Raw genomic sequence first — 15,572 nt, forward strand, 5'->3', positions numbered from 1 at the left:
CTAGAAACTATTTGGTTACAAATTGATAGGGGAACAGTCAAAGTCGTATAGAATGTGATATACATACATAGATGCACACATATATAAATACATACATACATACATACATACACACATACATACATACATACACACACACACACACATACACACACACACACACACACACGCACATACATACGTACATACATACATACATGCGCATGCACATACGTACGTACGTATATACATATACATCATAATAGTTGTGGAACACTAAGTCAAAAAAGAGCAGATCTCAAAATCACAGAGAGGTAAAGTATTTCCAGTTGCCATGACATCCAGCTAGCAAAGCAACCTTGACAGTGGCTGACTTTGGTGGCATTAGGAAATCACACACCCACTACACACTTGGGAATATCTGCATGGAATGTATTCAGCTTGCTGCATGTGATTTTGTTTGAAGCCATTTGTAGTCTCTTTCTCTCATCGCTCTTTTTGTATCAAACATTTCAAAGCTTTGAATGACATCATGCATACTCTTTCAAAGCTAAGTTTGAAGTTCAAAGCCAAGTATCAAACATTGCAAAACTCTGACATCACGCATACTCTTTTAAAGCAAATTTATTCTCCACCTTATTAATATATTATCAGTATCATTGAAATTGCTCGCGCACGTTAAGCTTGTCAAATATATACTCCATGAATTTGGTATCATTGAATGTTGCCATCATTGTAATGATCTGGTCTGTATTTCCCATGTAAGTTTCAGCCTATCTATAATTTTGCTGTATAACAGATGTTGACATGATTTAAACATTTCTATCAAATGTCGGTAAATGAGACTGCAATCTTGGCAAAAAAAGCAACCAGAACTGAACTTGTAATGTTCATGATAAGGTGGTTGTTGATTGAGTAGTGTAGTGGCAGCATGTCTTTTGTGTGGTGTGGTGTTGTATGCATGTGCATGGCATGGTGAAACGTTCAAGCTTCCACCATTCAATGAAACTCCAGCAACTGAAGACAACACAGTGTTGTCATTCGGATTTCTTTGTTGTTTATTGTCAGCAGGCTATGAAGTTAATCTCAAAATCATAGCTTTGTTCAGAACAAACAGGTTTCACTCAAGTCACTCTTCAATTTTAATATCTTTTTTGTGAAATTTCAAAATCTTATGCAAACGTGTAGTTTAATGCTTCTTTTGTTGTTCTTTGCCGTTTGTTGTAAAATCATTCAAGACTTCCTGGTAGGCTTTCTGCAATAATGCATGAACAAAATAATTGTCATGAAAGCAGTGAATTTCCTTTTCAAAATTCAAGAAGGAAAAGCACAAATAGGACTGAATTTTGCCGTGTATTTGGTGCCATGGCTATATTTTGAACTGAGGAAAAAAATAAACCTCAATAAAATTTGCTGAGAAAGTAAAATAAAACAGATTTATTGGAACAAACAAATAAAACAAGTGGTTGACTTTAGTATATCAACCACTTTGATATCAGACAATGAAAACATAATCTTCTCAGTGAATTAGTGGCACCAAAGCAGTTTTATTATGCAGATATTTTATGAACAGTACCATTCAACATGGTATGTAAGCTAGTAAAAGTATTAAACATTCTTCCTATCTGCCCACCTTGAGTCTTTCAACCCCCCCCCCTAAATTTCAAATGGTATGTTCCCTACATTCCATATGTAAAAGTCGGAAGATTCTATATATGAGGCATTGGCAGGGATGAACTGGATAACTTTGATGTGACAAAACTTTCACAGGTGAGGAAAATGATCAAGGTGCTCCCAGTGTAGAAGCAGCATTGAGTATATCGCCAACGGCAGCCATGGCAAAAGCTGAACCCAGGAAATCTACCATTGGAGGAAGAAAACCAGCCAGTGCAAAGAAAGGGGTGAGTTTCCAAGTTCTCTCAACGGCCCAAATATTGTTTCACCACAACATTTTTGCACACAGCTGTGGCTTTTCAAGAGAGTGGATTTATCTTAATGCAGGCAAATGGGTTAAAAAAGCAGGGTTTACATCACTTTTAACTTTTGAGAGTCCCTGGGACTCCTGGTGTTAGAAAATGGGAGTCCTACATCAAAATATGGGGGTCCCAATTTATTTCACAAAAATGTTTATAGTTTATCAATGCCATGGTCTTCACTGTGTTCAATTAGTATTAATTTGCATACACAGAGACAACAAGGTTCCATATTGTACATGGAGGGGTAACTATTGTGCAACACATGCACACAACTATAGGGCATATTCAACTGACTCTGTATAGTTTGAACCGCCTGTATAACTATAATGAAGAGTTGAAGACAAAAACACATTTCACTAACCTTTTTATCGATTAATTTTGGTGTTTGACCCAACTTACATTAGTTTAATTCACGTACGCGTGTGTAACTATCTGTGGCTTATCGAGTCACGGACTCGTACTACCATACATACTAGTCAATCCGTTCGCCAAGTTTGATCACATTTTTTGACAAGCACGCCACAAAATCCGCCACAAAATGGAAAGAAACCACTAAGTATCGAGAAAAAAGTTTCATGTCCGGTTTATTGCAGTTAAAAAAATGCGTAACACGTAGGAAATGTCTCGCAATGTCAACAGTTCAGAACAACTACATTTCATTTACAAACCGGGTCGACTGTTATGGCCGTCTCGCTTCAGGACGGCCGGAGGTCAAATATCAACAGTTTAAAGGGGCTTTTTGGCAGTCAAACGCTTGAAAATTCACAAAATACACTTCAATTTAACCGAATCCTTACAAATTTCTCAATCTTGCATGTTTTGGACTTCGAAAACCTTAACCTCGGGTCTGCGTCCATGTCGAGAGTTAGGCATCACACAGTGCCGCCATCTTGGCCGCCGATACGTTCGAAGTTCACTATCGCGATCGATTTGGTCACCAAATCGCGTCATTTTTCCATAAAATATTCTCAAAAAAACTGTAAAATCTATCATTTCTATCACCCAGAGGGCAGTAGCTTGGCATAATATAGTTGTCCTCCGTGTCTACGGCATGGTAAAGCTTTCAAAACGTACGTACGTGTTTCGTTCAATGCACTGTGGCCGTATCCGCGTACGGGTGAAACTGCAGACCTGATTAAATATTCATGAAAACCGCTGAACTCTTTGAAGAAAGTTCGCATAAATTACTGGAATTTTCGATTGTTAGGCTGCATGATGTCATTATTTTAGTCCTTATATGGTACTAAATTGGGTTCAAAGGGTCAGGAATACCCTCCTTCTGGCTGAGTTCGGCAATGCATAGCTAAGTTAGGCATAAGCATAGAACGCAATCACTGTCGGTTTATATACCGACGTGGCGCTGAGAGCGAGAATGCCGTGTCGGTTTATAAACCGACGCGGCACTTTAAGGGTTAAAGTACGGGGTCGGTAAGGTTTACTGGGATGTGTTTTACGTGTTCAGCAGCTTCGCAAGGTGTACACCAGCAACAGATATTGCTGCGTCCCAAGGGACGCGTGGTTTAGTTTTTGAGGGGTCCTGCGTCCGGTTTATGCGTAAAGGACGCAGAAATGCGCGTCATGTAAAACCCTGAAAAAGTGATAAATTGGCAGAAAAATCTTTGTGTAAAATATATACACTTTTAAAGATGGAGTCAAAGTTCCAATGGGATTGGTGACCTTTGTACTTCTTGTGTAAGTTATCGCAAAATGTCTACAATGCTGCAAGAAGTTCAAGTTCATAGCTCATAATTTCAATGGCATAGTATTCTATAAAACCCTATTTTGAAATCTATATGTCTGAAGATTTTGATTCAAGTTTGAAAAAATTTGCCGCAATTTACAAAAAAGGAGATTTCAGTATGATTAGTGAAAAAGTATGCTGTCATTGACACTATAATAGTGTCTGGAAAGTTCCAGATTTGGAAATTGTTGATGCTTAACATGTAAGAAATGAAGTTTTCTGAAGATGTGTCCATGTAATAAATGCAGGCTACATAAAAGTTTTATGCCCCTTATAATGAGATTTGTGTCTTCAATGTCTTACTGTTGTGTGTTTATGTTTTCGTCTCTTCAGCTTAGTGCATGACATGTAAGAAATGTAGATATTTATGAAGTTTAGTGTCTACATAAAAATGTTTTGCCCCTTTTAGTTACACATGTATTTGTATCATCAACATCTGACTTTTTGTTTATTTGTGCTTCTTTTGCATTCAGCTCGGTGCAAAGAAAGGTGTTAAAGCCCAGAAAGTGAAAATAGATTTTGATGCAATAGAGTCACAGGCACAGAAAGAAGACCAGCGGAAACAGGAAGCGGCAAAACCCAAAACGAAAGAAGAAGCAGAGGCTGAAATGTGAGTGATAGAAAATGTTGATTTTTAATGAGCGTTGATTGTTGGCATGGGCATGTACCAAGATTTCACAAAACTCTGATATTCTCATCTTACAATTTGGTTGTCAATAGAAACGTGTTTTTGCATAAGACACTACCAAAGACATTGAAACAGTATATAATTTAAGAGTAAACTCTGAATTTTGCCATAAGGTTAGTAACTAGTGATAATTCATATATCCCAGGCAAAAACCAGCGAGGCAAAACACGTCCCATTTTCTGCATTTTAACAAAGACTTGAACATTTGAAGACATCTGAAAATATAGATTCTGTAACCATAATTTCTACAGACTACAACTTCTATAACATACCAAGCCGAGTAGTTGAAGATACAAATATGTTTTATCTAAAAATTTGCTTTCCACAGATGAGCAAGTGACAGACCTGTCAGGAGAAGGGTTTATTTTGTATAATGTTCAAGTCAAGTTACACTATCATGGTTGTAGAGTTAACTCTATCTATGTGTATTTACATAGAAAGGAGTGGACAGTAATTTTGAATCCAATTCAACATGGCACAGCTTGAAAATTCTGCTTTTCCCTGAGAATGAGAAAGTATCTATTTTAGGTCACTCCATAGATAACCTGCTGATATGCAGGTGCTCAGAAGGTCATATCTGATTGGTCGATTGTCACAATTTACAGCAACTTAGGGAGTCTATTTGTAACTATTGATAATCCAGTTTGACTTAAACATAATTGAAAAAACCTTTGTATGTTCAAACAAATCTCTCTGTATCTGATTACAGGACATCCATGAGACTAGCGTATCAAGATCTTAGCATGCAACAGAAGAAAGAAGAAGCTAAAATGAAAAGTGTGGATCCAAAGAAAGCACAACAAATGGAAAGATTAGGAATGGGCTTCGGCGGAAGAAGGTAAGACTTTCTTATTTTGAAGACATCCCAAACTTGGAAAATAGTAATGTTTTTTTTCAACACAACAAAAACATAACAGGGTGACCCCATGTAGAGGACATAGTGATTATAAGAATAGTGATTAACTTCCTCTTCAGTAAACACAATGAATTTTGTGTGTCATGTGTATATTCTACATAGCCATAGTTCCTCAGAAAATCTTTATCATCTCAAGAGTAATATTTATTCATCACATTCCACAGTGCAATTTCACATTCAGCATTGAGTGATATGTCAACGATTCAACAAGAAAACCCAAACAGCAGACCAGAACGGCGTCCATATGACAGACGCAATGACATCCTTGAAGATTATGATATTGGTTTTACCAGCACAAGGGGACCCCCTAGGTAAGTTTGGTTTTACTGGCACAAGAGACTAGATAAGTATGCATTCCCCTGGTGCCATGATGTGAAAAGTTATTGAAATCAGTTGGAGAGGCCTTTCCTAGCTGTGAATATAAACGTGATATTTCCTTCAAATGCATTTTTTGATTGAGCCCATGTCAACAGTGTTGAAAGTCGGGTTTTTGTCATTATTAAATTCACATTAGGAAATTTACAGAAACTAACCCTTTGAGCGAGAAAGTCAATTTTTTGTCGTATTTATTAAAAAACACTGACATTAATTTTTTTTCAGCTTTTTGTCAAAATTTTGCAAAGGGAGATGTGATGTCCTTTAGTCCAAAATAATCAAAAAAACTTATAGAAAATTCATAAAAATTGGTAAAATGTTGTAGAAAAATTTTGAAGAGAAAAATTACAGCATTCTAGCTCAAAGGGTTAAGGAAATGGGTATGATTCAATAATTTTGTCCAGAATGACACTATACAATCCTTTTTTGCTGTACTTATTTTATCCTGTAGTTAAATTGATGTTCGGTTGCCTACTCAAGCAACAATGATGCTGAAATTATTTTATGCCAAACAAGATCTGCAGTTCAGGAAACCTGACTCCCTGGACGAGTGATTTTTGATGGCTTGTTTGACATTACATGTTGCTTCTTTTTTTTTTCGCTGCACTAGGTATTCAGACACACCATTTGACAAATCGGACCCCCTAGATGAGTGGGAACATGTTGAAAGTGGGACATCACGGGTTTACAGCATTTTGGAAGAAGTTGATCGAGAAAGAGAGAGCAAGTAAGTTGGTAGTGATGGATGTACAAAGGCCAAGCTGGAACCATTCGGCAAATATGACGTTAAGTCGTCAATCTTTTGAATTATCATCAACAGGATTTGCATATATGATGAAAGTATCAGTTTTTTCATGCCGTAGAGAATTCAAAAAGTGGAAGGCATTTTAAATCTTGTACTACTGTTTTTCAAAAAGATAACAAATTTTATTTAACCTTGTTTTATTGTTCACTGATTTTTTTCACCAGGTAAAAAATCCTAGTGGCACATTCATTGACCTGCATCCATTACAGGATTCTACCGCAACACTTTTTATGCCATCAGCAAACCATGACAATGTTTCTGTTGGTCTTTCAGATCCAAAACAAAAAAAGACTACGAGCCGGCATCATCGTCAACGGAAGCTCAGAAGAAATTTGGTTCTGCAAAAGCTATATCATCAGACCAGTACTTTGGAGGTGAATCTTCTGTGAGTACAAAAAATAATTTGTCTTTGATGTGCTTGATTCTGAACAATCTAGCTTTCACAGTTTTCCCATTAAGAAGTACAGCTTGCTATGCTTTAACTTGTATCACTAGCAATTAATGTGAAAATGCATGAAAAAATCCCAATATGTGATGTCATCATGGTGTCATAGGTCACATGGGGGTCAGGGCTCAAAAAAGTCAATCCCAACATGTCATAGGTCAGGGGGTCGGGATTCACAGGGATAAGCAAGTCAATACAATCTAATATCTTTCACCAGCCAGTTCACAGTCCTTTTCACATGATGAAAGCCATGAAAACCTTTTCAACTTTCAGGGCAACAGTGGGAATAATAGGTTTTGACTACTTTGATGTGCCAGGGTTCAAGGGGTACCCAACATGATATTGTAGGCCATAAGGAAATCAGAGTTGAAATTTGTGAATATCATTATGCTGTCACAGGTCATCATGGGGTCAGGGTTCGGAGAAGTGATAACCAACATGGCATCATAGGTCATGGTGAGGTCAGAGTTCACGGGGGTTTCATACCATCCAGTTTATATTAACCACATTAGCTAGTCAATCCAGTTAATCTACAACAAGATCTCTCACCCAGGGCAGTTCACATTTCTTTTCACAGTATGAAAGCCGTGCAAACCTTTCCCGCTTTGAGGGCAGCAGCAGTATATCAAGTTCCGACTACTTCGGTGATGGCAGGTCTAAATCCTCCGCCTCCTCCAATTACTCCAGCGGTGCCAACTTCAGTGACATCAAAGACGGAATGAAGGAAGGTGTCGTCCAAGTAGCCGGCAAGTTGTCCAGGTTAGCAAACGGTGTCATGACAACAATCCAGGTAAATATGACTTTGTTTTGATAGCTTAGGCTTTGTCGGCCATTTTGGAAGCAGCCATGTTGGTATTTGAAAGGTCAGAGGTCACTCAATATGCAAATTTGAAATGAATTACTGGACAGAAGAAGTCAGTTGCTTGTAAAATTGTGCAAAAAGTTCAGTGGTCAAAGTAGTGGCCAGTGGTCACCGTTAGATTGTACAAAAATTGGCAGTGAAAGAGTGAAGTCAATACTTCTCTCTGAGTTTCAAAGTCCAAAATGGCTGTGTAATATCCATGCATGTCTCTGTACCACAGTGCATGCCCATGTGTCTTTCAGTCAGAAATTCAAACAATGGTGTTGTGTCCAGTCTTTCTCCTATAAGTATTGCTGGAATTTAATATACTGTCAAAGAGGGATTTGTTTTAATCTGAATATGCATGCAAAAATAATTGAATGCATGATATCATGTTATATATGGTTGATTGTTATCACTGGGGCATTGCATGTATTCTTACACCAACAGATTGGTTCATAGGGATAGGTGCTTTGTTCACTCACGATACAACATCTGCCAATCAGATGCGTTGTACTGATACAAAGTAGTACTTTTTTATGTATAAGCAATTTTGATTGGTCAGGTATAAGGATAATCCACAAACCATAAGACAGGAGTTTTTAGTAATATTTGTGATATGGTCGCACTTGACAAATTGCTAGTGCTCTACCTTTCACTCAAAGGGAACAGTGCTATGGAAATATGTTGATTGTGAAAAGGCAGAATTATTTTCCAATGAAAATGTCATCAATATTTAACTTGCCCCTTCTCCTCAGTGAATGCATCAACTTTACTCAGATTGTCACTGTGTCCAGTTGGGCTTCTTGGATGGCCAGTCATTAGAAATGCTGACATCATGTCCAATCAAATATTTTAGCTGACTGTGTTAAACCAAGTCACTGGCCCAGCAAATGAACTTTCAATTTTGACAATGAGATATCTAGACTCCTCCTTCAAACGTTTATGTGACATCACAACAAATTGTTGAACAATTCTGTCAAATTGGTACAAAGTTAGATTTACTCTTAGAAATAGACATTCAGTGATGTTAGACAGTAATACCCCAGTGTCAGATAGATGTCACAAACAGTAAGTTTCATTTTGTACTGGACAAGTTACATATATTATATTTTTTACTGAAATATATTTGTTGCAATGCTCTGACAATTGATCTGTGGGATGAAAAGGCCATGAAACCTTGGCAATGATTTCAATGGCATACTTTAATAGACTTTTGTCAACTATATTCTGGTGACATTGATAAGTCCACTGCATTTATTCTTATGGGATACAGAGGTCTTCTGTGCATGTATCTTTTACTTCAAAGCATTGTAAGGGATGAGGATTGGTATTTTTGTTATCTTGGTGGTTTGGGTTTGCATGCTTTTCATGTGAAAGGATTATGATTGTTCAGTATGTGAAAAGTGTTGAATTTGTGGCTGGTCAAATCACTGCTATCAAACAGTCAACAGTCATGTGTAAGAGGTTATTTATGACTTCTGAGTTCAGGAATTCGCATCACTCCATTGCCTGATGGGTTTTCTCACATACTGTTTAAGCAGTGTTCAAAGCATCAACCCACAAGGGCATGCAAGATGAGAGCTCTATCTGATCTGACAGTCTCTGCTACTGAATTGAGAGTTTCACTTTAGGAATCCTCAAAGCAAACTTTTAGGGAAGCAATAGTGAAGCATGACTATATTCATAATTACAAGGGTCATACCAGATATTGTCATGTGCACAGAACCTGCACCTCTCAGTTGTTGCACTGGACGCCTGATAGAGGGCGCACCACTAATCATCCAAAGTATAGCACGTTCACCAACTGAAAATGACAGTCTTTCTGCAGTACTGTTAGAACACTATTCTGTGGTATTGAATTATGCATATTCAAGTGTACACTTGAGAAGATAGCAGTCTTTTGACAGCCACTACCCCATCTACTTCCACGCTTTTGGTACAACCTCATTGTCTTCAATTGTGTGGGTGGACTAAAGCATTTCGTAATGGGTGTGATGAGATGAATTCTGCACTTTTCATTAATCTAAAACAACATACACGATTCTTAGGAGAAAAGAAAAACCATGTAATATCCAAAGACGATTGCTGAACTTGATCCTCTCACAAACCCCATTCTACATCTTTTGTCTTGCACTGTATAGTCAGACCAGACCATTAAAACTAGGGGACTAAGGTTGATGGGTTAAGATTGGTACCTTCTGATGTCAAACTTACATCATCAAAGCGTAATATTCTCATGTTAATTTTACTCTGTAGGATCGTTATGGTAGCTGAACATAGTTCTGTAGTTTCAGTATGACAAGAAGAAAATACAAAGTAATTTATTTCTTTGTATTTATTTGGTGGTAGTTTGGCATGTTAGTATTAGTGAACGAAAGTAGTATCATGTTCATAGTCCTTGTATTCTTCTTGTCTGAAGTGCATGCAGTAGTAAAGCACCTTATTTGGTCATGCAAATAGCTCACATGATCAATATGCAAATATGTCAGGTGATCCTATTTGACCAATCAGCTGTATGGACAGCATTGGCATATATCCAATCAGATTATAGGATCAGTCTACAGTGACATTTGAGTATTGCAGACACTATTTTGAAGAAATCTGTGAATATTATATATCCAGCAACTGTATTATGGGATCAGGTACACGCTTATCTGTGCAATATGCCTTCAGAAAGCTGTTTGTCTCTGCTCTGTTTGGCATCACAAGCTCTCGTACTTGTAGCTTGTGCAGATAACTCTCTGTCATCGTAACACCATACAGAGTAGATTGTGCATGGTTACACTAATACTGTCTTATTGACTGGCTGTTGTACTCTGAAAAGGTTACAGTTATAACAAATGTTTTCCAATAGCAAATACATGTACTCTGAATATTGGCTATTTTCATGACCCCTGCATGACCTTAAGATATCCTTGTATGATTCGACATCACAACCCGACTGTTTATCGACTGAATTCTGTCCTTGAATGTAGCCAAGAATTTTCATTGAATACAAAGTAAATTGTTTAATTTAGAAAACTATGTAACCTTCAAAAATACTACAATGAAACTTCATGCATGGGCCATGAAAATGATTTTTTGCACAGATAGATAATCCCAGATATTTATCACCTTCATAAATAGAATAATTATTATATTTTGCGATCGTCAAGTTCACCAAATATTGACCATCGCTTTGCAAGGAAAAGTCAAGACATCTGCTGGAGTTTTGTGTTAATGAACTTTGAAATCTTTCTATTACAGGACTATGGTGGTACCTAATGCACAGATGGGAAGGATTTTGTGAAGACTGCCCTCATGGACATAATATTGAAGATACTTTTGTTTTTAATAGAAGTCTGGTTAAAGCCCCCCCTCAACACCACCAAAGGCAACATTGACGCATTCAACTCAATTGAATAGATTTATTTTATGAGTTTGAGAAAAGATGAAAATTCACAAAAGTGCCCTATTTTTGGATATTTTCCCCTGGAGTCAGCAGAGAGGTGGTGTTAAGCTTCCAATCTTTTTCTAACAAGGAGTGAGAAAATTATAGAATATTAATGAAATTTCAAATGGTGCATTCTGAATTTAATATTCCATTAAACTATCATGCCATGGTTGAATTTTTAACAGAGAACAATTAAAATCACCAGCAAAGTAAAATACATGTATTAATCAAAAGAGGGATGTCAAACTTTTTGGGGAGATTTTTTAAAACATTTATGTTATTTTACATTCTGTTATGTTCCTATTGGAGTAGTTCTCAATTGTGTATAATACATGTAAACTATGTGTTCATTGGTCAGAAAGAGGCATGTTTGTGATTTTGTCTCCTGGTGCATCCAATCAGTGTGTGTCTTAGAAAACAGGGTTTACCTTCTTGGCGGTATATTCTTCATGCTGTGTTTATGTTTTCCAAAGTCAAAAGAAGTGGACGACTCGCGCTGTCATTTATTATGTATTCAAAGTTCATGACAGAAAACATCCGCTCTTCTAACTCGCTCTCCTGATGAGGAGTGTTGATGTAGAAATTAAAAATTGCCATCATCATCATTTTATAAAAAAGACAAAAGAAAAAAAAATATATTATCTGTAAACAAGAAAAAAACAACATACAAAAAGAATTCATGAACATGGGCTTTATTGAGATTTACAACATTATAAAGTAATATAAGTATCATATGTTTAGTATTATTTACTTGTTTTTAATTTTTTCTTGAATTTACCCCCCTCCCTTCGTGACAATGGTCAAGCCTTACGAAGAATAATTACTCAGACCATTCCATTAGAAGGGTAGTAGCGGGTAGGATTTTCAAAGAACCAAGGAACTCTTGCATGAAAGGCTGTCCATTAAGCATGAACATATTATCAGGTCCTCTAACCTGTCCACCCCTAATTCCCAGTGAACAGGTCCTGAATCAGTGTTAATAACAAAAGGTTTGGGTCGAACCATGTTGGTGAAAGGGTTAGTACAGATTTGTTCTTCTCTGAGGTTTTCAGATCAGTAATTGTATTTAAAAAATGTTTGCTACAGCCCCTACGACCAATATCAGAGAAAAATCAAACCAGTTTTGTTTCAGACAGAACTGGACAAAATATGAAAAGTTTACCTCATACATAACAAGTAATTTACAAAAGGGTTTCATTTCGGAGTAGTTTACAAAAGACAGGGATTGTCAGGACAGTGGTAACATCAAAAACATCTCCCTTTTGCTGAATTTTATTTTTTCTTTTAAATTTTCATCGATATTAACTACTCAAAATAATCAACTTTCCCTGAATGAAATTGGTTCAAATGTGAATAAGTTTCTCTTTTTAAAATTAGGTTGATACAACCATACATCCATAGGTCAAAGGTCATTCTGCATGCATACTCTTAATTTTCAAACAAGACTTAAAGGGACAGTACCTGTAATTATTAATTAGAGTTTATTTTTGTGTTCAAGAGCAAGTACATTATCTTCTTCCTCTGAAAACATCTCGAGATATTACGTATTTGTCTTTGAACAACACATTGTGCACAATATGTGTGTTATTGTAGACAAATGTCTGGACTTTTATTCAGTTTTCAACAGCAATACTGAATATACGCGCATACACGTAGAACAAGAAACTGTACGGAGCTTCGACGAAACCCCTGATTTATGACCTAAATTTATTTGATTTTGAATGAATTGTACAGTTGCAATATGAAAATGTAATTATGAATTATGAATCTGGGGGGAAAGTACTGAGATTCCTTTGGGAAAGAAAACTAACATGTTTTGGGATGGATTTGTTTTTGACATTGGATGTATCATCATTGCAGAAACCGGAGTAAAACGATGATCTAAAAAATCACTTCTTTTTGTGTCTCTTTTATGTTTGGTTTGTGTTGCTAAGTGTGTGTGTGTGTCTGTCTGTCTGTCTGTCTGTCTGTCTGTGAATTAATCTGTGAGTATGCATATGCAGAGTGCAAGAGTAAAGTTGACCTACCACTGCACCAGAAATTCTTGGCTCAAAATTATTTTATATCTTGTGTGGAACAGTGCAGAGCCAACCTCAGAATTTTCAGCAATAGTTAAGGGATGGACCATTATATATTGGGGAGGATCAAGAGTGAGGGGGAAATGGTCTCAAGAGAAAATGCATATGTGTTTGCTTGGAAGTGAATGTATGTTGTAATATGGCATAAATTGATCATTAAATCTTGGGAAAATGTTCAAAAACGAAAACAATGTCTGCAAAATGGAAATTGTTTATAATGGAAAATTTGGAACTCTTGATTTGCAACACTCAAAACAAAGGTGGAATTGTAGATGAGAGGCATGCTCCGCCAATTCACAGGTGAACTATGAATAAAATGTCATTATAAAATATTAATATCATCCATACAACTTTCGGTATTACATGATGGTTGAGCTTCGTTTCTGCTTGGCAATTCTTGATAAAATCACTGAACATGTACGAATTATACTAGTAGTCCACTTTGCATCCTACATAGTGTAACGTATGTAAGGGGTGTACCATTTGGTATCGGGGGGGTCTGGAAGATTGATGAGATGGCATTATTGTCTTTACCTGATCCATTGTACGTGATTTTTGCCTGCTCTCACACTTTTTTTCAAGCCTTCTCTTGATAATTCTTTTTCCATTGACATTTGCTGGGAATATTTCTTTTTTTTTCGAAAATCTTCCAGCCCCACGATATTAAATGGTCCACCCCTCAGTACTGTAAAAAGAAAAGGCATGCAGCTTCCACAGCCAGTCCTCCTCTCCACATATCTGTGAATGGTACCATAATGTGGACATGCAATATTTTCGTTCATCATCCAATATTTGCACCTGTCAGGACGACATATTCATTCAGACACAGTTACTCCACAGGCGTCTGTGGGCTCGATAGTCTGCTTGATCAATCGATCGCCAACAGCCCTCTCCTAACCACTGAAACTTCCGCCCACTGTACAAGATTACAGATATTTTTTTCAAAAGGGACAACAGAAAGCTAGTTTTGATTTTACTGAAACCTATTTTCCAGTACCCACTGCCAGAAATGTTCTCCCCGCCCACTCTAAATGTTGCTTTTTTCCTCTCTGCCCGCTGATTAATTTTTAAATTTGCCTGCCCGCTGAAAAACTGCCCACGAACGCCTTTTTTTTCACTAACAGCTTCGTTGGCGGCACCTGGATATTGAAAACACATTGGGAGCTAAAACTGATTTCTCACCAACCTTTGAAATCTCAAACTCAAGTTAGGCAAGCATTGCTCAGGTTAGCAAACTCAAACTCAAGTACTACTTTCATTACCGGATTATCTTTGTTGGTAAACAAAGCACTCCGCATGACAGTGAACTTGCTTATCTAAGTAAAGAATCCACCTATACTGGAAAAAGTTCAGACAGAGCACAAAACAAAAGCAAAAAAACAGACAATTTTCTGCGCTTTGGAATGACATGGGGTCACTCAGAGTCATTGTCCCTACAAGTACACTATAGGGTAAAGACGTTTTCGGCATGCAATTTTTGCCCTTTTTGGTCCCCATTAATTTGGGGAAGATGCCCGATTGTTTCGTAGCAAGATGTATTCTAAAAGGAATGCAACACTCGAAGTTTTTGACAGCATTAAAGCCATGGAGGTACCTCCATGTCAAAGCTTACTTACCTGTGGAGGCCTTTCATCCAAATATTGACCTACTAAGTGGTTTTATGTTGGAAAAAGGTCAAATATATGCTTGAATATAAGCTTGACATGCTCAGAAAGTTTACTCTTTGGAATTTCAAGAGACAAAAAGGGGAAATTCGGCCATTTGCGAACTGTTTACCCTCTCCAGCGGAGCCTTATTTTTTCCAGGGGTACCACAAAGCGCCCTCACACGGCCGAGTACGCGCCTCTGCTTCCTTGGGAGGGACGGCATTTTCTGACGCTAATTACAAGACTCGAAATTAACTTTTTTGCCTGGTAGTCCCATTGGGCTACCATTTTCTGAAGTTGGTAGCCCAGTGAAAAGGTCTGTTAGCCCCTGCATGAATGAAAAGGTGTTTTTGTAGAGGGTATTTTTATTTATGTATAGACAATGAAAAATTTATTTTGCATGATTCTATCCCGGAAGTGAATTTTCTAGTCATTTGACATCATTACCTGCAGATCATAGCCCTAGGGGAACGGTATAGCATTTGTAGTGGACAATGGTGACGCCTCAAAGTTTGACGACCTATTCACACGTACGCAGACTCAGCTTATATGCAAAGTTCGCCATGACAACGACTTTTCACTCAGCACAAGTAAACATAACATGGCTAAAATTAGATTGGCTACGAATTTCAGGATGACAACTCGG

General features: G+C 37.3%; 1 protein-coding gene across 4 annotated transcripts in view; it reads left to right on the forward strand.

The window, feature by feature from the left end:
- LOC139120841 (ADP-ribosylation factor GTPase-activating protein 2-like) overlaps positions 1-13,094 on the forward strand; it is a 28,063-nt gene extending 14,969 nt beyond the window's left edge. For 2 of the 4 annotated variants that reach the window (XM_070685437.1, XM_070685454.1), the window contains exons 6-13: positions 1,750-1,880; positions 4,170-4,306; positions 5,094-5,222; positions 5,465-5,611; positions 6,286-6,402; positions 6,754-6,865; positions 7,503-7,715; positions 11,016-13,094. In XM_070685437.1, the coding sequence (XP_070541538.1) occupies positions 1,750-1,880; positions 4,170-4,306; positions 5,094-5,222; positions 5,465-5,611; positions 6,286-6,402; positions 6,754-6,865; positions 7,503-7,715; positions 11,016-11,033 (1,004 nt within the window). In that variant the 3' untranslated portion in view covers positions 11,034-13,094. Of the gene's footprint in view, positions 1-1,749; positions 1,881-4,169; positions 4,307-5,093; positions 5,223-5,464; positions 5,612-6,285; positions 6,403-6,753; positions 6,866-7,502; positions 7,716-10,025; positions 10,086-11,015 lie in introns of all 4 variants that reach the window. The other 2 variants (XM_070685462.1, XM_070685444.1) reach the window with 2 other exon arrangements.
- The last annotated feature ends 2,478 nt before the right edge of the window (positions 13,095-15,572 follow it).

This window comes from Ptychodera flava, chromosome 2 (assembly GCF_041260155.1).
Source record: "Ptychodera flava strain L36383 chromosome 2, AS_Pfla_20210202, whole genome shotgun sequence".
Lineage (NCBI taxonomy): Eukaryota > Metazoa > Hemichordata > Enteropneusta > Ptychoderidae > Ptychodera > Ptychodera flava.